This window comes from Amphiura filiformis, chromosome 2 (assembly GCF_039555335.1).
Source record: "Amphiura filiformis chromosome 2, Afil_fr2py, whole genome shotgun sequence".
NCBI classification, from domain to species: domain Eukaryota; kingdom Metazoa; phylum Echinodermata; class Ophiuroidea; order Amphilepidida; family Amphiuridae; genus Amphiura; species Amphiura filiformis.
Genome location: NC_092629.1, coordinates 89,452,882 through 89,478,352, shown reverse-complemented (window position 1 = coordinate 89,478,352; position 25,471 = coordinate 89,452,882). Strand labels below are relative to the sequence as shown.

At 37.0% G+C, this 25,471-nt stretch overlaps 1 protein-coding gene across 1 annotated transcript; it reads left to right on the top strand.

Moving 5' to 3' along the window:
* The first annotated feature begins 5,590 nt into the window (after positions 1-5,590).
* LOC140146806 (transmembrane protein with metallophosphoesterase domain-like) lies at positions 5,591-24,397 on the top strand. The gene is made up of 6 exons (XM_072168686.1): positions 5,591-5,746; positions 15,849-16,455; positions 16,923-17,033; positions 18,407-18,569; positions 20,577-20,716; positions 21,758-24,397. The coding sequence occupies exons 1-6, from the start codon at positions 5,594-5,596 to the stop codon at positions 21,946-21,948; spliced, it is 1,365 nt and encodes a 454-aa protein (XP_072024787.1). The 5' UTR covers positions 5,591-5,593; the 3' UTR covers positions 21,949-24,397.
* Positions 24,398-25,471: the final 1,074 nt, after the last annotated feature.

Sequence of the window (25,471 nt, the reverse complement as noted above, 5' to 3'; positions counted from 1 at the left end):
CTAACAGACGTTTTCTAAATTTGTGAAATATTTTCTGTTGTTTTATTAGGCCCGCAATGCTATCTTCAGAAGATAGCCGTTTGCGAGCGCTTTGCGAAAAAATGATGCAGATCGTAAATGATGCAGGGCGTAAGTGGGCTTGCGCATGTTTACAGAAGATGGTGGATGTCGCAACGGGTGATTTTCAAATTGCACCGTAAATGGTATCTTGAGTAGATAAAAAAAAAAAACAACAGACAAACAGACAGACAAACAAACATGAAATATAAAAAATATACCAAATGATCTTTCTGACTCGTCTCATGCTAAGTCTATGATTTCCTTCTTTTATGTATTATTTCATTAGGTTTAAAAATGCTATAATCAGTAGATAGAACTAACCAAATATATTCTCAATTTCTTTGTATTTTACAAAGAAATTGTTTCTTGAGTAGATAGCGGAAAAACTTACAAGCAAACAAATAAACAAACAAACAAACAAAAAACATCAAAACAAACTTTGCTAACAGACGTTTTCTAAATTTGTGAAATATTTTCTGTTGTTTTATTAGGCCCGCAATGCTATCTTCAGAAGATAGCCGTTTGCGAGCGCGTTGCGAAAAAATGATGCAGATCGTAAATGATGCCGGTCGTAAGTGGGCTCGCGCGTGTTCACAGAAGATGTAGGATGTCGCAACGGGTGATTTGCAAATTGCACCGTAAATGGTATCTTGAGTAGATAAAAAAACCAACAACAGACACACAGACAGACAAACAAACATGAAATAAAAAAAAATATACCAAATGATAAAAACAAACAAACAGACAGACAGACAGACAAACATAAAATATTAAAAAAATATACCAAATGATCTTTCTGACTCGTCTCATGCTAATTCTCATGATTTCCTTCTTTTTTGTATTATTTCATTAGGTTTAAACATGCTATCATCAGTAGATAGGCCTCACAAAATATATTCAACCTTTCTCAATTTCATTGTATTTTACAAATAAATACTATCTTGAGTAGATAGCGGAAAAACTAACAAGCAAACAAACAAACAAAAAACATCAAAACAAACTTTGCTAACAGATATTTTCTAAATATGTGAAATATTTTCTGCTGTTTTATTAGGCCCGCAATGCTATCTTCAGAAGATAGCCGTTTGCGCGCGCGTTGCGAAGAAATGATGCAGATCGTAAATGATGCAGGGCGTAAGTGGGCTCGCGCGTGTTCAAAGAAGATGGTGGATGTCGCAACGGGTGATTTGCAAATTGCACCGTAAATGGTACCTTGAGTAGATAAAAACAAACAAACAGACAGACAAACAAACATGAAATATAAAAAAATATACCAAATGGTCTTTCTGACTCGTCTCATGCTAAATCTTATGATTTCCTTCTTTTTTGTATTATTTCATTAGGTTTAAAAATGCTATCATCAGTAGATAGGACTAACAAAATATATGTTCAATTTCTTTGAATTTTACAAATAAATACTATCTTGAGTAGATAGCGGAAAAACTAACAAGCAAACAAATAAACAAACAAAAAAAAATATCAAAACAAACTTTGCTAACAGACGTTTTCTAAATTTGTGAAATATTTTCTGTTGTTTTATTAGGCCCGCAATGCTATCTTCAGAAGATAGTCGTTTGCGAGCGCTTTGTGAAAAAATGATGCAGATCGTAAATGATGCAGGGCGTAAGTGGGCTTGCGCGTGTTCAAAGAAGATGGTGGATGTCGCAACGGGTGATTTGCAAATTGCACCGTAAAATGGTATCTTGAGTATAGATAACAAAAACAAACAGACAGACAGACAGACAGACAGACAGACAGACAGACAGACAGACAGACAGACAGACAGACAGACAGACAGACAAACAAACATGAAATAAAAAAATGATCTTTCTGACTCGTCTCATGCTAAGTCTTATGATTTCCTTCTTTTTTGTATTACGGTATTTCATTAGGTTTAAAAATGCTATCATAACAAAATATATTCAACCTTTCTCAATTTCTTTGTATTTTACAATTAAATACTATCTTGAGTAGATAGCGGAAAAACTAACAAGCAAACAAATAAACAAACAAACAAACAAAAAACATCAAAGCAAACTTTGCTAACAGACGTTTTCTAAATTTGTGAAATATTTTCTGTTGTTTTATTAGGCCCGCAATGCTATCTTCAGAAGATAGCCGTTTGCGAGCGCGTTGCAAAGAAATGATGCAGATCGTAAATGATGCAGGTCGTAAGTGGGCTCGCGCGTGTTCACAGAAGATGATGGATGTCGCAACGGGTGATTTGCAAATTGCACCGTAAATGGTATCTTGAGTAGATAAAAAACAAACAAACAGACAGACAGACAGACAAACATAAAATATTAAAAAAAATATACCAAATGATCTTTCTGACTCGTCTCATGCTAAGTCTCATGATTTCCTTCTTTTTTGTATTATTTCATTAGGTTTAAAAATGCTATCATCAGTAGATAGGCCTCACAAAATATATTCAACCTTTCTCAATTTCTTTGTATTTTACAAATAAATACTATCTTGAGTAGATAGCGGAAAAACTAACAAGCAAACAAACAAACAAAAAACATCAAAACAAACTTTGCTAACAGATATTTTCTAAATATGTGAAATATTTTCTGCTGTTTTATTAGGCCCGCAATGCTATCTTCAGAAGATAGCCGTTTGCGAGCGCGTTGCGAAGAAATGATGCAGATCGTAAATGATGCAGGGCGTAAGTGGGCTCGCGCGTGTTCAAAGAAGATGGTGGATGTCGCAACGGGTGATTTGCAAATTGCACCGTAAATGGTACCTTGAGTAGATAAAAACAAACAAACAGACAGACAAACAAACATGAAATATAAAAAAAATATACCAAATGGTCTTTCTGACTCGTCTCATGCTAAATCTTATGATTTCCTTCTTTTTTGTATTATTTCATTAAGTTTAAAAATGCTATCATCAGTAGATAGGACTAACAAAATATATTTTCAATTTCTTTGAATTTTACAAATAAATACTATCTTGAGTAGATAGCGGAAAAACTAACAAGCAAACAAATAAACAAACAAAAAAAAATATCAAAACAAACTTTGCTAACAGACGTTTTCTAAATTTGTGAAATATTTTCTGTTGTTTTATTAGGCCCGCAATGCTATCTTCAGAAGATAGTCGTGTGCGAGCGCTTTGCGAAAAAATGATGCAGATCGTAAATGATGCAGGGCGTAAGTGGGCTTGCGCGTGTTCAAAGAAGATGGTGGATGTCGCAACGGGTGATTTGCAAATTGCACCGTAAAATGGTATCTTGAGTAGATAACAAAAACAAACAGACAGACAGACAAACAAACATGAAATAAAAAAATGATCTTTCTGACTCGTCTCATGCTAAGTCTTATGATTTCCTTCTTTTTTGTATTACGGTATTTCATTAGGTTTAAAAATGCTATCATAACAAAATATTTTCAACCTTTCTCAATTTCTTTGTATTTTACAATTAAATACTATCTTGAGTAGATAGCGGAAAAACTAACAAGCAAACAAATAAACAAACAAACAAACAAAAAACATCAAAGCAAACTTTGCTAACAGACGTTTTCTAAATTTGTGAAATATTTTCTGTTGTTTTATTAGGCCCGTAATGCTATCTTCAGAAGATAGCCGTTTGCGAACGCGTTGCGAGAAACATAATAGGGTCTTCAGTAGACCTATCAGTGTGAACTTATTTTTGGACACGCCTCTATTATAATGATACCCATTAATCTGTCTGTACACAGATTATATTTTGAAAAGACTATGGTGTATCACTGGAATGTATTGAAAGGTAATCAAAATTGCAGTGACTGTTTCCTTGGTTACCTCGTGTCAGTCATCTGATGGTTATTGGACCATGTAAACCTGCCAAAAACGCGATATACTGCTCGCCCTATGGGCTACCATTTTCGGAAAGGGGAGGGGTCCCAAATATACGAGGGGGGTGGGGTCATAATTTTTTGGAAAAATTAGGGGTGTCATAAAATTTTTGATGACCAAAATGAATAAGGGAGTCACAAGATGACCACAGATAGTGTTTATTTTATTCAAAAACACTGATTTCAAAACAATGTTAGCCTGTTTAGGGGTTTAGGTGTATCGGTGGTGGTGGTGTTGGGGGGTGGTGTGTCTTAAAATTTTTGTTGCCGAAATAGGGGGTTCGCAATTTTATTGACGCCTTTTTGTATATTTGGGACCCCCCCTTCCGAAGAAAATGATAGCCCCCCCCCCCCTTAGTGTGGCTCAGTGTGGCCAACTCTAAGGGTATGCTCAACTCTCCTCACCTTGCAGGAGACTTGTACCAGTGACAACTTTATTTAAATGCAATCCGATCTGGAGAAACAGTGGCGTACCGTGGTCGCTCCTACCCCGGGGGGTTGAAGAAAATTCAATTTTGCCACCCCTTCCTCAACAGCCCGAAAAGGTTGACCCAATATTTTTTTCGGTGGTTTAAAAAAGTAAAGAGCAAAAAAAAAAAAAAGAAAAGATTACAGGCGCTAGCGCCCTAAAGCAACACATTTTGATGTATAGTACCCGGGTATACCGTATATACTATAGTACCATTTTTTCAAAAACATTTTATACTTTTTCAAATTTTTTCCGCCCTTTTTTCTTTAGTAATTCTTTTTGCCGCCCTTCTTCTTCCGCCGCCCTCTTTTTGCCGCCCTTCTTCCGCCGCCCTTCGTTTTGGCCGCCCCTGCTTTTCCCCCGGGGGGTTCTCGCCCCAAAAGCCCCCCCCCCCAATAAAATACGCGCATGAGAAACATTAGACTGACCACGCGCCGGGTAACATGCATAGTCTATGCCAATATACATAGATATTCCACACAAGCAGCAAATAAAAGAAATACTGGCCAGAATATAAAACTAGGCTCAACTCTTCTGGATCTCCCCCGGGGATCTCCCCTAGGTATCATTTGAATGAAGGTTTCAGCCACTTATTTTTGCTTGAAACGAAAATTCCACTGTGGGACTCCAATATAAAACTTTACTCCTTATTCCTTCTTGTATGCCCGGGGGCACTCCAACTTGGGAGGTGACGTGTATGTAGGGCTGTCAAGACCCCCCTTTTTCAGCGTCGCTGTCACCCAAAGACCCCATATTTTTTACGAACACATGCTCTGTCACCCGAAGACCCCCTATTTTTCCATTTGATCTGTCACCCAAAGACCCTTAGGGGCCCTACTAGTCCAATTTGAACAGCAACTTTTATTTATCACTGATTTTGTTACTTATTTTGAAAAAACAAAGAAATTTGAAGCCATTTTAGAACTAGAAATTTGATTTTCGATGTTTCTGTGGCGCTGTTTTCGGCTTTCACCCAATTATTATTCCATTTAAAAAAGGTCATGTTCTCACCCAACCATATTTTTTACATTTTGCTCTCACCGAATGCCAAAAATCATGCTCTCACCCAATGACCCCATATTTTTTACATTTGCTCTCACCGAATGCCCCTTGGTGCGAAAGTGCCAGCCCTACACCTATATCCATTTCATATTGAAGTGCCCCCCCCCCCGGTGGTGCTCCTACGTACTAGAAGGAAGGAATATCTAAACCTAAAAAAAAGATGGCTGCGCCCATGACACATCGTAAGATATCCGACTACAACAGTTATGTAATGAAGGTGTTTATCGCCTTATTTTTATACTTTGCTGTAATTTTATTAATCTACCAATCAACCAGTGGATCTGAATTTAGAAGAGCCTTGCAAATATTTCATGTGAGTAATCAGTATTAAATGGAAAGCTTCAATGAACGAAAACGCATTTTATGCATGCATACCGGGCATGCATACAACAATACAATGACATGCAATGACCAATGACATGTATGCATGATCATAATCATCATCATGATCTTGATCTGAGACGAATTTCGTCTCAGATCATGATGAGGCCAAAAAATTGTTGAAAATTATTAACTTATTTTGATGGGTCAACTGTATCTGAGTAAACTAAAGATTGCCTATTGTGAACATAAAGGCGCTGGAACTGACAATAGCGTTATTAACACAGAATAGCAACACTGACTGCTAATATGCAATTATCAATGTGAGGCTTTGAAATTAGCGCAATTATGATAAGAATTTGTTGAAATTAGCGCAATTATCAACCATCTTTTGAAATTAGCGCAATTATGAATTAAACGTTGCAATTATGAAACTTTCAAAATGCTCCATGAAAATAGCGCAATTATGAATAACTTTTCCAAATTAGCGCAATTATCAACCCCATTTTGAAATTAGCGCAATTTTGAACTAAACATTGCAATTATGAATCTTTCACAATGCTCAATGAAAATTGCGCAATTATGACAATAACTTGTGCGCAATTTTGCGCTAAATTGCGCAATAATTGCGCTATTCCGCTATTTTCAAAAAAATTGCGCTAAATTGCGCAATTTTCAAATTTCAACATTTTCACTTTACCTCTTCATTCAAGTGATAATTGCGCTATTCCGCTATTTTCAAAAAATTACGCAATTTTGCGCTACATCGCGCAATTTTCAGATTTTCACTTTACCTCTTCATTGAAGTGATAATTGCGCTATTCCGCTATTTTCAACAAAATTGCGCAATTTTGCGCTAAATTGCGCAATTTTCAAATTTCCAGATTTTTACTTTACCTCTTCATTCAAGTGATAATTGCGCTATTCCGATATTTTCAAAAAATTGTGCAATTTTAAGCTAAATTACGCTAATTTTCAGATTTTCACTTTACCTCTTCATTGAAGTGATAATTGCGCTTATTCCGCTATTTTCAACAAAATTGCGCAATTTTGCGCTAAATTGCGCAATTTTCAAATTTCCAGATTTTCACTTTACCTCTTCATTCAAGTGATAATTGCGCTATTCCGCTATTTTCAAAAAATTCCGCTATTTTCAAAAAATTGCGCAATTTTGCGCTAAATTGCGCAATTTTCAAATTTTCACTTTACCTCTTTATTGAAGTGATAATTGCACTATTCCGCTATTTTCAAAAAAATTGCGCAATTTTGCGCTAAATGACACAATTTTCAGATTTTCACTTTACCTCCTCATTCAAGTGATAATGGCGCTATTCCGCTATTTCCACAAAATGGCGCAATTTTGCCCTACATTTTGCAATTTCCAGATTCTAATTTCCTTAATAACATACACCCAGCAGCCCAAACGTTTGGGAACATGCTCCAAGTGGGACCAGAACGGAAGGGCCCCGCAGAGCAAGAAATAAACTGTGAACTGCTAATTTTTTTCATAACATACACGCAGCAGCCCAAACGTTTTGAGAACATTCTCCAAGTGGGACCAGAACGGAAGAACCCCGCAGGGCAAGAAAGAAACTGTGAACTGCTAATTTTTTAATAACATGCACGCAGCAGCCCAAACGTTTGAGAACATGCTCCAAGTGGGACCACAACGGAAGAGCCCCGCAGGGCAAGTAAGGAAGTGTGAACTGTTAGGTCTGATGTGTTAGGTCTTTCTTAAGAAATTGATGTTTATGCAGTTTAAGTGCGAACTGTTATTGAGAAATGTTGAGAATTTAACTTTACCTCTTCATTCTACTGTTCAACGTTTACGCATACCCGCAGCGGCGCAAACGTGTGAGAACATACTCCCAGTGGGACCAGAACGGAAGAGCCCCGCAGGGTAAGAAAGAAACTGAACTGCTCATTTCTTTAATAACATACACGCAGCAGCGAAACGCTTTGAGAACGTGCTCCAAGTGGGACCAAAACGGAAGAGAGCCCATAGAGGGCAAGTAAGAAAGTGTGAACTCTTAGGTCTGACGTGTTAGGTCTGATGGTTACGCATTTCCTTCACATCTGGGGAGTTACGGCCAAAATGTGTTTCTATTTGCTCCAAGTGGGACCAGAACGGAAGGGCCCATGAGCAAGAAATAAACTGTGAACTGCTAATTTTTTTTTTCATAACATACACGCAGCAGCCCAAACGTTTGAGAACATGCTCCAAGTGGGACCAGAACGGAAGAACCCGCAGAGGGCAAGAAAGAAACTGTGAACTGCTAATTTTTTAATAACATGCACGCAGCAGCCCAAACGTTTCAAGAACATGCTCCAAGTGGGACCACAACGGAAGAGCCCACAGGGGCAAGTAAGGAAGTGTGAACTGTTAGGTCTGATGTGTTAGGTCTTTCTGAAGAAATTGATGTTTATGCAGTTTAAGTGCGAACTGTTATGCTCATTTCTTTAATAACATACACGCAGCAGCGGAAACGTTTCGAGAACGTGCTCCAAGTGGGACCAAAACGGAAGAGCCCCGCAGGGCAAGTAAGAAAGTGTGAACTCTTAGGTCTGACGTGTTAGGTCTGATGGTTACGCATTTCCTTCACATCTGGGGATTTACGGCCAAAATGTGTTTCTATTTTTCTTAATAACATACATGCAGCAGCCGAACGGGTTTTCCATCTATTGCATTTACCCACTTGTCACGGTTCTGAAAGGGGACATTGCAAAATCCCTAATGCTTTGTACAGGGCCTTTCAGTTGAAAGTCAATTTTTTTTTAAAAAAAAAATACCACTCATTTGCCTTGTCTTTGGTAATTATTCCGTTTAATCCATGACTTGGAGCATGTTCCGTTTTCGGTCCCACTTGCAGCATGTTCTCGAAACTTTTGGGCTGCTGCGTGTATGTTATTGCAAAATTAGTTCACTGGGAAATCAAGTCAATTTCCCTGGTCATAAATACAACTTTTGCATGTTTTGTATCCAAATACCTTTCTTTTATGTCATGTTTTGTGATTTCTCCCATTGAGTGCAATAACAATGGTAAGTGTCCTCTTCGTGTGCGAGGTCGCAAGATGGAACAGCCGAATATCGGCACCATTAGTGCATTTGCCATTTTCATGAATGATGATGTACGTCTATAAGTATCATAATAATCATCATCATGGACAGGTAACAAGCGGCACTGTGCAGTACCGCTCTGCTATTCAAATGCGTGGTGCATTGGTTACGTGTATTTTAAATGTCAACCTGCCGAAAATAATCATCGTATAGATCGATCCCTGTACTAAAGTCTAAGACAGAGTCGCACCCACCTTAATATTAACATTTGCGACACTCGATATTCCACTCTCTTTATCCTAATTATATTGAAATAACACACACTTGCGATATCGTTTAACAGTCTACCTTCAGACAGATCATCACACTTTTCATGCAAATGGATGCGACTATACAAATCGTGACATGTTTGTCTTCTATGGAAGGGGCCATTAATTCTTATTCCTTTTTAATTAGGAGCACCATCTGATGGTGCTCCTAATTAAAAAGGAATAAGAATTAATGGCCTTCTGGACCATCGCAAGGGTGCAGAACTGTTACGTCTAATGTTTACGCATTTCGATTCCGCTTCGTGTTAGGTCAGACAGATATCGCATTTTCGACTTTTGAAAATAGCGGAATAGCGCTATTATCACTTGAGTGGTGCGGTAATGTGAAAAATTCAAAATTGCACAATTTTGTCGAAAGGCCATTTTTGAAAATAGCGAAATAGCGCTATTATCACTTGAGTGGTGGGGTAAAGTGAAAATTGCATAATTGCGCAATTTTGTCTAAAGGCCATTTTGAAAATAGCGAAATAGCGCTATTATCACTTGAGTGGTGGGGTAAAGTGAAAATTGCATAATTGCGCAATTTTGTCTAAAGGCCATTTTGAAAATAGCGAAATAGCGCTATTATCACTTGAGTGGTGGGGTAAAGTGAAAATTGCAAAATTGCGCAATTTTGTTTAAAGGCCATTTTGAAAATAGCGAAATAGCGCTATTATCACTTGAGTGGTGGGTAAAGTGAAAATTGCAAAATTGCTAATTTTGTCTAAAGGCCATTTTGGAAATAGCGCTATTATCACTTGAGTGGTGGGGTAAAGTGAAAATTGCATAATTGCGCAATTTTGTCTAAAGGCCATTTTTGAAAATAGCGAAATAGCGCTATTATCACTTGAGTGGTGGGTAAAGTGAAAATTGCATAATTGCTTAATTTTGTCTAAAGGCCATTTTTGAAAATAGCGAAATAGCGCTATTATCACTTGAGTGGTGGGGTAAAGTGAAAATTGCATAATTGCACAATTTTGTCTAAAGGCCATTTTTGAAAATAGCGAAATAGCGCTATTATCACTTGAGTGGTGGGGTAAAGTGAAAATTGCAAAATTTTGTCTAAAGGCCATTTTTGAAAATAGCGAAATAGCGCTATTATCACTTGAGTGGTGGGGTAAAGTGAAAATTGAAAATAGCGAAATAGCGCTATTATCACTTGAGTGGTGGGGTAAAGTGAAAATTGCAAAATTGCGAAATTTTGTCTAAAGGCCATTTTTGAAAATAGCGAAATAGCGCTATTATCACTTGAGTGGTGGGGTAAAGTGAAAATTGCATAATTGCGCAATTTTGTCTAAAGGCCATTTTGAAAATAGCGAAATAGCGCTATTATCACTTGAGTGGTGGGGTAAAGTGAAAATTGCAAAATTATAATTTTGTCTAAAGGCCATTTTTGAAAATAGCGAAATAGCGCTATTATCACTTGAGTGGTGGGGTAAAGTGAAAATTGAAAATAGCGAAATAGCGCTATTATCACTTGAGTGGTGGGGTAAAGTGAAAATTGCAAAATTGCGCAATTTTGTCTAAAGGCCATTTTTGAAAATAGCGAAATAGCGCTATTATCACTTGAGTGGTGGGGTAAAGTGCAAATTGCATAATTGCGCAATTTTGTCTTAAGGCCATTTTGAAAATAGCGAAATAGCGCTATTATCACTTGAGTGGTGGGTAAAGTGAAAATTGCATAATTGCGCAATTTTGTCTAAAGGCCATTTTGAAAATAGCGAAATAGCGCTATTATCACTTGAGTGGTGGGGTAAAGTGAAAATTGCATAATTGCGCAATTTTGTCTAAAGGCCATTTTGAAAATAGCGAAATAGCGCTATTATCACTTGAGTGGTGGGGTAAAGTGAAAATTGCAAAATTGCGCAATTTTGTCTAAAGGCCATTTTTGAAAATAGCGAAATAGCGCTATTATCACTTGAGTGGTGGGGTAAAGTGAAAATTGAAAATAGCGAAATGAAAATTGAAAGTGAAAATTGCAAAATTGCGCAATTTTGTCTAAAGGCCATTTTTGAAAATAGCGAAATAGCGCTATTATCACTTGAGTGGTGGGGTAAAGTGAAAATTGCATAATTGCGCAATTTTGTCTAAGAGCCATTTTCACCAAACTGATTTTCTTCTAAGTCTAAAAAATACACTGATAATAGCGAAATTAGCACTTTTTGATAATAGCAGTGCTATTATCGCAATTATGTGTAGAAACGAATGACAAAATAGCGCAATTGCGTCTAGTATAAAAAAGAGCGCTAATATCGCTATTATCAGTTATAGCGCCTTTCTCATTGTGAACAGTCCAAAATTGAAGGCCAAAACAAAGCCATCCTGCTTGGAATCAAAACCAAGTAGGTATGTGACAATCAGCTACTCTGCAGAGCATAGATTAGATGTGGCCCCATTCCATTGACTGTTTGTGCAATCTTGGCTGCCAGCTGAGTGGAGTGCTGTTTTCATAGTCCGAATATAAATCAGACCCAGAACAAAATTATAATTTCTGACATGATCCTGTACTGGGTCTGAACTGTTTCCATATGAAATCTTGATGGCAAATTGGACAATAATAGAAGCACATGGTTCTACGTGACAGCTTTTTAATCCCTATTCATGTTACGTGAATCACGCTATTGTGGACCATCCTTCTGATACTTGAGTGTTTGGACAAGCGGAACGGTCTTTTATCTACCTCTCTGTTTGTAAACAAACCAGGAGGTCGAAATCGTCCTCCTCGCCGAATACGGAAGTCAGCGTAATAGTACGGCACTGCTGTTTTCATATCACTGTAGTCATGGTAGTGATTGCATTTTAGGTTGTTTGGATGAAAGAAAACACTGGTGACTAACAGTTTCCTCTTTTGGGTCATTTAAAAAAAAATTTGTACTATTTTCAGAAGTTGAAAAATTTTGCGGTCAAAAGTTTTGGCTTTTTTAACTATTTTGATGAAGGAATATAGGTCATTTTCTGAAACACACATGTCATGTTAGTACATAGGCCTATATTTATCTACTTCCAGATGTAATATAAGCAAAATCTATGGACAGAAACCTTGTTGAATGATAAGTGGTGATAAGTGGTGATGTGGACGGAAAATTCCAAAATGTGCAATCAACTACATCTACATGTACATATGCATGAAAAGCTGAGCATGCTGAGTGAATGTATGAATTGACAGTCTTACAAAAGGTCACACATTCATGACATTTGTCCATTGCTGAAAATGGATAATGATGGACCAAAATTGTGCATGTTAAACCTAAAAATCCTCTAACTCTCTTATTATTTGACTACATATGGGCAATAATTTTGGTATCATTTTAAAGCATTTTATAAACCCTTTCCAATGATATCAGTTACACAGGAATTATTTGCTTTTGAATTTTTTTTGTCACATACCTAAACCAAGGCTTGTGAAACCGAAGACCCTGCGACTTGGTCCTGCTGAGGTATTAAGCCAAGCGCTAGCATATAAACCAAAAGAGGACTTCCACGCGCTAGCATATAGACCAAAAGAGGACTTCCACGTTGCACGGCCTTGCACTTCTTATTTCGCCTTGATAAGAGTTCGAAGCCCTGTCGCCAACAGAGGGCAGTAAACTCGAGGTAAAGAATATCCCATCGCGCTAATGAGCTGGTCAGTAACCGTAGAAAAAGCTCCTTTCTGGCGAAAATTGACAAGTAACTTGCACAAATTTCTAGACACAGTTACTATAAGGTCGTGCGATGTATTCAAACCATTTGTTAACCATTTCTTTTTTAGGGAGCAAAAATTATTTATCATGAATATTATATTGTCATGTTGAAGACATCATAGTTACTCGCATTTTGTTCATTTTTAAATTTTGAAACATTTAACGCTCAAAGGTCACACAAAACCAATCACATATATTTTTCTTTATTTCACCAGAGTGTCCTTGCCAAGATTCTAGCATCAGACCATTCGCTTTCTCAAGATACAGCCTTCATAAGTGTTAGGTCACTTCTGTACAATTCTTATAATTTGTTTCATGCATACAAATAGCGATGCACGTTTTTGTTGTGTTTTTGATAGGTTTTCATGTCCGATTTTAACGATAAAACATTACTCCCTGTAGAAAAACGAACTGGCAAACTATACAACAGTTTGTAACATTCTCCATGAACTTGACCATCCATGTTTGGATTGTGATGTAATTAACGTGTGTAATGAGATTCTCTCTTTCTGAATCTGACTTGTAAAAAATTATTTTTCATCACAATTTCTCATCACATTCATACATTTCTGGGTCAAAAGTCAGGTAAAACACTTTGTGGTTTTAAAATTTGGTTTAGAAATAATGCTAATAAAATCATTTGGGTTGATCAAGCAGTCGCTTTTTATGATTTTCAAGGCAATATGCATAAATGATGAATCTGCATATGTACATAATTTTTCACTTCAGTAAGCTCGTCTTTTGACCTGAACGTTCATTATTGATCACGGGTTCTGTTGTATGCAATTGATACCAAAGAACCACATGTGTATGAGCGTGTGCATTGAAGCAGATTGCATGTGGCTATTAAGGTTATTGATCGCTATATGGAAGCGAACAGGATGCATATTACGCAGGCTTCCATGCCTGTGTGGGAATTTGAACCCTAGCGACCAGAACTATAAACACTTTGAAGTGCCGTCACCACTGCCGTGGTTGGGCTGGGCTATAACACTATCATTAAACATACCTCGAAAGCTTGAAAAACATGTCCACAACGATGATATGAAATGACATCATTTCTTAATACTGAACAGGGATGCAAAATCAAGACACCTCATGCAGAGAAAGTCAGTTATCAACTTTCAAAATATTCAAAGTTTATTTGTTTGCAACCAAAAGAAGACTTAAACAAGTTGGTTGAAAGATGGGAATGAATGTCCATAACAGAGGTCAATTTTCACATTTGTACCTAGGGTAAAAAATGTATTTTCCCTGAAATTGGCTGCAAATTGTTCATCTATGCATGGGGATTCAGAAAAAGAATAGTTTGCACTATCTGCAATGTCAAATTACTGAGATATGAGATAAAAATGAGTTTCAAATTTTGACCATTTGTTTGACATAATTACTGAACTGCCAAATTCCTAACTCTTCTTCTCATGGGCTATCATTGACTCGAGTGTTCCAATGGGTGGGTCCGCCTGGTGCCACCGCTGCCACCATTTTGTCACGGACCAGCCCTGCATCAACTCCTCTGAATTGAAGTAGCCTGCGACTCAAACCTGGGACCCTGGGTTTAAAAGTTTAACACGCTGAGCATAAAGACGAAAAGAATACTTCCTTTAACGACTTCTCGGTGATAATGTGTTTTTTAAACATTAAAATGTTTAGGGCTTAACCGATTATGGTATTTGTCTACCGATCTGATATCTGATATTTATTTTATAATATCGGCCAATATCCAGGCCGATATCCAATCCGATCAGTAAAAAAAATCCCCCAAAAAAATCCAAAACAAATTTTTTTTATCAAAGTAAATTTAGGTAGACAAATCCAGTAAATTACTCACGTCTTTAGCTTTAGCCATCTCGGATGATGGCTTTCTCAAAAAGTGACTTGGTTCACTGCTTCTCCCAGAAAGCGGCTGTAGCCTCATTCCCAGAGTGTGATGGTGCAAGCAGTGAGTCATATACGTGATCTAGAGTGTATGAGCCTATGTCCCGGTTCATGGTTGGTTTCTCTCTTGTCTTTAGGGTGCACTAATAAGCTCTTAATAGTGTTATGAGGTTTCATGGCTGTTGCGATTTTGTGCTTCCAAAAGATGCGCTTGAGCTTCTCTGAGAGGCCTGCACCGTACGGTAAAACTACCATACCCTTTGACGGGTTATCATCGGTGCTCTTCTTTGAACTGTTACTCTTGATCTTGCTTGTTGACATTTGCTGCTTAACACGGTCCATTGCCCACCTTGGATAGCCACAGTTTTGAAGTGCGGTTCTGATCTTCTGTTCTTCTTCCTTTTTATCTTCCTCCTCTGTCACTGTGCACCCTAAAGACAAGAGAGAAACCAACCAGATGTGCGAGGTGGTCTATAACATCGACTGCAAGGGTTGTGAAAAATCATACATAGGTGAAACAGGGAGAGCGTTTGGCACACGGTTGAAAGAGCACCAGAAAGATGCAGAGAAAGCGGAAAACAAGAAGTACACCCGCGCAAGACGGAAAGAATCTACCACAGAATTCAACAAATCAGCAATTACGGACCATGTCGCTGCCGACAACCATGTTATTGATTGGGAGGGAGCTACAATACTTGACAAGGAAGCAAATCAGTTCAAAAGAAAAGTCAGGGAGGCCATATGGATCAGGAGAAAGGGGGCCGCCACCATGAACCGGGACATAGGCTCATACACTCTAGATCACGTATATGACTCACTGCTTGCACCATCACACTCTGGGAATGAGGCTACAGCCGCTTTCCAGGGAGAAGCAGTGAACCAAGTCACTTTTGAGAAAGCCATCATCCGAGATGGCGAAAGCTAAAGACGTGAGTAATTTACTGGATTTGTCTACCTAAATTTACTTTGATAACCAAACCAATCCTACAGATGAAACTGTTCAGGAAATTTTTTAAATTAAATATTAAATTTTTTTTAATATACCGATATCCTATCCGATACCAATATCGCAAATATCAGGCCAATACAATATCCGATCCGATAATCAGTTGAGCCCTATTAATGTTATATAATGATTCTCATTATAATAATGATTCTCATCCACAGTTTATCGTCTTCGTCCAAGTAATACTCACAGTGTTATCCCGATACCTGTGGAACCAGCTCACTAAACCAACACAACAACACTCCTCTTCATCACCGGTGCAGAACCACAAAAAATATCCCGACGCTCAACAACAAGTCACAGCACCCATTGCTCTTCTTACATGGAGGATACTTGTGTTTACATTCCTTGTTTTGGCACAGATAAGTCTTGGAATCGGAAGACTTTTGCCAGCACAAACGACTCCTTACACCATTGTGTACATAAGTTATAGCTGTTTAGGCGTTTATGCAATCCTTCTTGGAGTCCTGCTACCTATCGAGCTAACCGGGTTTATGTTGATCAAACTTGGGTTATCTACTAAAATACCTGTGGTAAAAGGTTTCAAATTGTTTGCTGTTGTGACTGTCACTATAGCCTTGACTATCCATGGGTTGTACAAAGCATCGGATGGACCTGTGGTGATGAGGGTTCAAATCCCTGTGCATAAATTACCAGAGTCTTTTCATGGGATGAAAGTGGTTCAACTCTCAGATATACATTTGGGACCAACTGTGGGACGTCGTCAGATGGAGCAAGTTGTTGCAAAGGTTAATGAACTCCGTCCAGGTTAGTAATGGGCTGTTCTGTTTGAAATCCCTACACCCTCTGTGGAAGACATGATCTTAATCTCCCACACAGGGTGTGTAGATTTCAAATAGAGTCACCAATTTTGGTAAACCCTGTGTGTAAGATTATTGGTTATGTCTTCCATAGGGGGTGTATGGATTTCAAAGGGAATAGTAGTCTGATGAATAGGACCTGGCGCATTGCTAGAAAAGCATGAGAAATAAAAATGCATTCAAACGCATGCTTTAATTATCACATTCACTTCGCAATAAGCCTTCTGGCGCATGGCTCGAAAAGCATGAAAAAAATGTACTCTATGCACATGTGTTTGAAGGGAGTACCTCGTTTTGGTAGATAGATGGCGGATCAGTGCAAAGGATGATTAGTGCCCTTGGGGTAAAAATGTTATGTTGGTTTTTTTTCTTCTCATATATATCATAACTGACTATTATTTTTATTTGATACAGATTTGGTAGTAATCACAGGAGATCTTGTGGAGGCATCTGTAGATGCTTTAGCTGCATTAGTAGAACCTCTACAAAATGTGAAATCAAAATATGGAAGTTACTTCAGCACAGGTGAGTTATGTGTTGTATGTTTATACGTATATTATAGGTGTGTTATTTGTGTTGGGACGGGGGTCAATGTCGTAGCCAAGGGGTACAAGGAGGAAGCTGCTGGGGGGACTACTATGCTGTAATCTCCCATTACAAACCTAGGCCGCTCTCCTTTGTATTCAATCTGTTTGGTCAACTCTCCACTAACACTCTGCAGTAAAAAATCTTAATTGTCTGCAGTGAGGGGCCGGGGGTGGCTACAATTGCGGTATTGCCACAGTTACAAGTCTGTCTATCTTTGTATTACTCCTGATTCCAGAAAAATACATTAGTTGAAAAAATATTATCTTGTTTTGCCAAATGAAACATACAGGCTGAGTCAAAAAGAAGTAAACGCATGTTTGAGGGGCTGTAACTCGAGCAATTGCAACAATTCATTTTTTTATTTAGACGTGTAGAATTTGCTCTTTCCAGTGGTATTTTCATATTTAGCAGATTCCTTACAGATCTTGAGTTACAGCCCCTCAAACATGAGTTTTCTTCTTTTTGACTCAGCCTGTAGCTATATCTTAATCCTTTAGTTAATTCTAACTGGCAATAAAAGCCAAATTTTAGTATTTTTGCAATTGAAGGAAAATGGGCCCAAACGTGCAATTTTGCATGTTTTATTACAATTGTAGTCACAATTACATTGTAGTTCTAAGACTTGACACAAGTTTAAGCATTGAAAATCCTGAGTATAGGCTAAGATTTACCTCATAATTTTAATATTTTATCTTATTTTGATATGAAAATTAAAAAGATTAGATGTATTTTTCAAAAATTATGTATAACTTGAAATTAGTCTTTGCGCAAGTCATTGGGCTTGATTGTCACAGTAAATGAAAAATGCTCTAAAAAAGCCCTTATTTCCAAAAATTGACAAAATATTAAAATAGGACTTTCAGTTCCAGTTGGAATGAACTTAAGTATTAGGATTTAGCTATTTGGTAAAAGAGGATAATACTATTTTAATCCTAGAAATCATTGCTGTAATTTTCTGGAATGGGGATGGATACAGATACAGATGGGGGGGGGGGCAAAGGAGGCATTTATAAAAATTGAGTTACTGTAATTATTACATTATAGTACAATTAGCTACCATTTACTGAAAACACCACAGGTCTAGCATACATGGTTATAAAGTTATGAAGTTTTTTTATGTCTATTTTCTTATGTATTTTTTACTCCATATTTTTACCTTTATCTCAGTTTCAAATATGCCGCATTTGGCCCCCATGGACCAGATCGTGTCACATATCATTATGTTGTTGTGGTAGTACTTTTTGTGTAGATGCCCATTTTAAGAGTTCAAACAAGTTAACCGCTATTTTTTTTTTCTTTTCATCTCCAAGGCAACCATGAGTATCATGCTGGTAATGTTGATGCTTGGTTCTCACACCTTGAATACCTTGGTGTACATTGTCTTCATAATAAACATGTGCAAATCAAGCATAAGACTGATCCTTCCGACTGGTTCTACCTGGCAGGGACAGATGATTGGCATGCATACATGATGTAAGTTTTTTTTTGTTCCTAAAAATTGGGCTATTCCAGTTGTAATCCATATAATCCCAAAGGAAGACATGACCTTAATCTTCCACACAGTCAGTGTAAATTTCAAATAATGTTACCTGGGTGACTCCATTTGAAATGTTCACCCAATGTGTGGAAGATTAAGGTTGGTCTGAACCCTAGAATTATGGAAACTTTCGGGCTTTATAACTGCTAACTTGTTGGTCCAAAATATATAAAAGTATACATATTTAGAATGGCAAAGACTTGATCAATTCATCTGTGAGGTCAAATTTAGGCCAAAATACTATTTTTTGGCCCAAAATCCCTCAAAACAGGTTTTTTTTTATCTAGGAGCCGTTTGTTAATTTTTTTTGAATTTCGACCAACTTTGAGAAATTTGCACCAAAAATGGTCCAAAAAAAAGCCTGATTTTCTGCCAAATTTAAAATATTTTTGGTGAAGTTGGTCAAAATTCAAAAAAATAAAGAAACGACTCCTAGATATTTTATCTAGTTTTTAAAAATTAATAAAAAAAAAATTTTGGCCCAAGAATTTTTTTGTTTTTTTAACGAAAAAGAAGTGGGCCAAAAACCATTGTTTTTAGGATGATCAAGTCTTTGCCATACTAAATATGTATACTTTTACATACATTAGACCAACAATTTAGCAGTTATGAGGCCCGAAAATTTCCATAATTCCAAGGTTCAGACCAAACTTAACATAGGCGTAGATGGGGGGGGGGATAGATTGTATGGGCCATCTACCCCCCCCCAATATTTTGCCAGGGGGGATGGTCCATACAATCATCCCCCCAATGTTGACACCTGTATGTGGGTTTCTGACCAAATTAACCTCATATTTGTGCGCTTTGCATGAATTTATTCCACTTTTGAACCATATTTCATCAATTCAAAGATACTTGATTCACTATACTTCAAGAAATTTTTTATATATCTATAGACCATTTCAAATGTGTGTGATTAGTCTTTTGCCCTGGAGTTGAACTGGGGTTTGATTTTGTTGCATTTCTTTGGTGCGCTGATATTTAAAAGAAACCTGGAATTGGAATGATATTTCCTATATCAGATGGTATTCAAATCATGCAGGTTATAAGTAACTGAAGTTGTAATCACAAAGCATGTAAACCACTTTAGGAATGAAATAAAAACTCGAACAGTGGTCGAATGCCGGTGTGGGACGGTCCCGTCCGGTTGGAGCCGGTTACTATTGTTCTAAACAATGGAATGTGGTTCAACTGCCGGTGAACAGGTGGTGGAGTTTTGATTTCATCCCTTAGCAAAGTTCAAGTGCCAATGCGTCATTAACACTGTACTGTCCACACAGATGTTGAATACAGGCAACAAATTTCTTATTTTCTAAAAATTTAACAATTTCAGAATTGTAAATTTACATGACCATATTTAGAATCAGCATGAAAACTGCATTAAAATAAATACAAACAAGCGCAAGTTTGGTTCAGTGGTTCTTGAGATAGCTCTTGATATATGTGACCCGTTCTGACAAAACCAGGAACAAGTCGCATTTTTGATATTTCATGATTTGAATAAAAATATAAGCACAGGACCATAAGCTTCAAAATGATACCAAAATTATATGCATAGCATTCAACATGTCAATTATTGATTAAATAAATCTCTTTTTAATACGTACTTTCAAGGATATGAAAGTCCACATAGTACCACTTCAATTACCATGAAATTTTATCAGACTGTCAATTTTAAAGGCCTATAACTCAAAAACATGCCTTGTGACTTGTTCCAGGTTTTGTTAGAGCTGGTCACATATTGAGAAAATATCTGCAAACTTTGACTTTATATGTTGAATGGTCAGCATGTAAATTAAAGCATTAAAGATATGTTATGTATTGAATGCTCAAAACTGCATTGGTATAAGTTTATGAAATCACTCCAGGTCACATAAGTTAATTTATTATGAAGTACTGCACACAAATATTGCTAAACAGGAGATACTATTTCTTTCATACAGTGGTGGAGACCATGGATTTGATTTGGATAAAACAATGTCAGGAACCGATACAGACCACGCAGTCATTCTAATGGCACATCAGCCATATGCAGCAAAGGCAGCTCTAGACTCCAAATATGACTTCAGTCTTATATTATCAGGTATGTCTTTGTGGGGTGGGGGGAGTGTCTCAAGGATTTTCTGAGTACCCATAATAGGTAACCCCTACCAAGACTAGTTTTCAATAAAAATATACCCCTAGCACTAGCAGGACCAGATTTCTATAAAAACATACTCATAGTGGGGCAAGATTTACCCCTTATTCAATATTTTTTTACACAATTGTAATGTCCTTTATTAAACTAACATACCCAGCATAAATCAAGACTTTAGGTGCTGTAATCCAAGATTTTGAATAAAGTGCAGGAACTGTTGTTTAATTATTACGATGGAAATATTAGTCGAATGCGTACAGTGCACACGCGATGTTCATAACACAGTACATACTTAGCTGTTTAGAGTTTATTTGTCAAGACCAAGTGAAAAACTTACGTTTTTCTGCTGACAGCGGTGGTCTTGAGCAGAGGATCAAAGATGTGATCTTTGCCAGAAAGCCAGAAGGTTTCTGGCGAAACTGTCAGCAGAAAAACGTAAGTTTTCACTTGGTCTTGACAAATAAACTCTAAACAGCTGATTAATTAACAGACCTGATGAACCTCTTCAGTCACAGTACATACTTGGCGTGCGGTACGGTCATACACACATCAAAGGACAGTGCCATAGCACAAACGACTGAGTGATGTCCTTTATTAAACTAACATACCCAGCATAAATCAAGACTTCAGGTGCTGAATAAAGTGCAGGAACCATTGTTTAATTATTACGATTGAAATATTAGTCAAATGCGTACAGTGCATACGCGATGTTCATAACACAGTACATACTTGGCGTGCGGTATGGTCATACACACATCAAAGGACAGTGCGTAGCACAAACGACGGAGTGACACACATTGGCGACATCGGTGCTGGTAGTAAATTCCCAATTTGTTTGCCTTATCTCAGTTGTTCGGCTCAAAATTAAAAGGGGACATAATTTTATCTGACACCATTTTATGGTAAAGAGATACTAATCTATTTTTATGGAAATGTTACAATATGGCTTTAAATATAGTTTAATTTGTTTGTTTTCTTTCCTTGCAGGTCATACTCATGGTGGCCAGTTCTTCCCCATGAACATATTCATCTATCTTATGAACCCCTTCTATGCAGGACTATACCATGTATCAGAACACGCCTATGTGTATGTGTCATCAGGGACGTGGTATTATGGGCCGCCAATAAGAATCCTATCCACACCTGAGATTACACTGGTAACATTGCTGGCGCATTAACCCCATGAGAACTACCTGCCGATTGGCCAAAGAGAAATGTTCATTATCAATCGGACCAATCAGCAACATTGTTAGAAAAATTTCAGCACGCCAAAAAAATTGGGGTGAATTATTTGCAAAGCTCCATTCTGATTGGTGACTAAAGTGAAGATATCATCTAATTGACCAATCAGAGGTAATGTTAGATCGGCAGGTAGTGCTCAGGGGTTAACCCTGGTGAAAATCGGGAGCAAAGCGTACTCTTATCTACATACTGTAGTTACTCTATTAAACACGCTCTTCATTTAAACACCCCCATCTTTTTTCGAAGAAATTTCCATGCCATAGCATGTAAGCAGAATAAGTAAGCTTAAAACTGGCATGTCATGATCCCGAAATTGCATGGACAAATCCTATTCTAAATTACATATACATCCAATTCATCAATGCATTATAGTAGAATGTTCATATATTTAACTAAATAAATAGCATTCTTGCATAAAAATGCACTTACAGATCTAATTTTGCAATATTTTCTGATAATATGTGGTTCCTGTATGAATTTCAACCCGCAAGTCTTATTTTGCAAGTTTTTGTCCTTGAAAACTCACTTCTAATAAACGCCCCCTCTTTTCCAACTTGCAATGACCCAGGGGCGTTTAATAGAGTAAATACGGTACGTAAACAAATGAACAACATTTCTTTATTGGGCAGAAAAAACCTCCTATGTGCTTGTGGCTCCTGAACATGTTTAAGACAAAACCGCCAACAGGTTACATAGGAGGTTTTTCTTTAAACATGTTCAGGGGCCAATGACTCGGAGGAGGTTTTTCCTGCCCAATGACGATTTGCACTTAACAGTTTGGGGTTGGAATTCAAGTTGTGAGTTTTATCAGGAGTTTTATATTGGACAACCAAGTTGTATTCAGGTAAAGTAGAGAAGATATCTTGCACTTCCCACAATGCATTTCTTCCATTTCAATTTTCTGTACTAATTTGCTGTCTATTGCAACATGGATTGATATTGACAAAAAGCACCTTAATGACCAGAGCACACCCAGATCTTGCAAATTATGTTTATTTGATTATCGACCCTTGTTTATCTAGTCTATTCTTAACATGAAAACAAAGGGAATCTGTACAAAGTAATATGAGTGTCATTTGATGTAATGGGGTGATGCGCCATGTTGCAAAGGATTCTGGGAAGGGTAAGATATCGTCTACAGTAAAATTAAGTATTTCTTGGCCAAACTGGAACATGCGCATTGCGTCCATGTAGTGTACTAAGCATGTACGCAGTGTTAGGCGCGTGTATGCTTTCTTCTGTACTGTGCTATATTTGTGTGTGTTTATCGCGGAGCCACTAGCGTTTATAGTGTTCCAGTTTGGCCAAGAAATACTTAATTTTACTATAGGGTAAAGGGTACAAGATTTTGAAAATAATAATCTGATTTGTTGGTCCATATATATAATGACTATTTATTGAAAACTTGGGTTGTATTCACTAACAATTTATGATGCATTCTAAGTCCTAAATCCAGGGAGGGGTACTCAGTAAAAATGACCATAGAGGGATGTGCCGCAGACATGGGTCACATTTTCAGCCATTTGGTATCAATGACCCCTTTTTCTAGACCAATTTTGGTAAATAATTTTGAGTTATCCCAAATTTTTTTGGAAAATTAACCATCAACTGTTAGAAATTTACACAAAATTTCAGGAAAAGCTGTAAAAACTGCGGCAATTTGAGTTAAATTCGGCCGAAAATGTTGACTTGTGGTATATAGATGGGTCCAAATTTCAGGAAAAATTATTATATTCATGTATATCGATGGGTCCACTTTCAAATTCTCAGCAGCACACCCCTACCAAAACCAAACTTGAGTACCCCCCCACTCTGGATTTTACGCAATTTGACCTGGAGATGAGAACATTATGTTTAAAATTCCAAAATCTTGCACAGCTTTTCTACCTTATACAGGCTGTATCAAAATGATTGGTACCCATCTGTTTTGATGGTTATTGAAAAACCTGCATTTCCCAATGCAACATAGGGTCTTCTTGAAGTGATAATTAATTTTTATTATGGTTATATGACTGTTTATGACATTAATCAACAAATTCTATGGATCCTGTATATGTTGCATTTTGTTGTGGCTGTCATGTCCATATCAATGGAAACTGATGGATACCAATCATATTGATACAGCCTGTATACTTTTAAGTAAGCATTTAAGACTGGGGGTCTGGATCAATTCAGCAATGTGCGGACAAAGCCAAAAATAAAGGTTCATAGAATTTGCCTAAATCTTGTGATAGGAAAGGTATTTGGGTCTAATGATTTTGTAACTTGATCAAAAATTCAAAAATCCCTTGTTGCCATGGTAACGGTTCTTTGAAGATTGCCACAGGGAAAGTACATTTTTTCAATTTTACAGTTCGAAAAAGACACCTTTTTCTAGCTAGCACTAATGAAATTGCTAGAAGTATGGAACAATTTAAATTGCTGCTGATAGATACCTATGTATTAGACGTTACAAAAATAGTATTGCCAGTTTTCTCACCCACCTAGAATATTGTGTAATATGCAATGCAAAATCCCTCTTTTTTGCAATTTTTTTTATTAGTAAAAGTGGTATAACTTTGAAATTCAATAACTCTCAAGAAGAAGTTTGCTGATTAAAGTCAGGGGTTGGATGAGAATGACTATGAATGGGGATGATCAACCAACCAATAAAAAAATTGGGGTCTTTACCCCATAACGAAGTTTTACTTTGAAGAAAATTCGCTATTTTCGATAAAAATTAGCTAATTACATAGCACTTTCACAGTATAAAAAATCCTTTATTGGCTTGTGATATGCAAATAACATACCTAGAATAGTTCATTGACCCATCATAACCATTGGTTATCATTTATTTAAGTAATTTTCACTTAGTAAACTGCCAGTGACCCCTCCCCCAGCCATATGGTTTAATGAATGAAAGTTGGGCGCAAATGGTTACCATGGGCATTAATTTCTTGGTGGTGGTTATCTGTCTTTTACAATCTCTACTCTTCCTAAACAATGGATAAATCGATCATAACTATTGAAACCAAATAAAACACATTATATTTCAGTTGGTCACTACTCTGGAGTAGGCTAGGGATTTTCCATGTATAATAATCATTTCTACAGGCCTATATTCACTACTGGACTCATTGATTGACTTTATCTGAAATACCTACCCAATAATTTAAATATGGTTTAAACATAATGAGAATGTGATAATTTCGTGGATTTATAATATTAAAGTCCTTTTTACCAGTTGTTTCTGGGGTTTATAGCAACAACATCAACTGACATACCAAGTAACATTTTTCTTTGTTTTATACAATGTTATCTATAAATTTAGTTCTAAGACTGCATGATACTGAAAACAAATCTCAAATTTAAGAAAGATCAAACATTGTACAAAACAATAGAAAAATGTTTATAAAACATGGGGGACTGGACAATGCACTTGATTGTTTTTAAAATGCAATGTCACATTTTTTTTTTTTT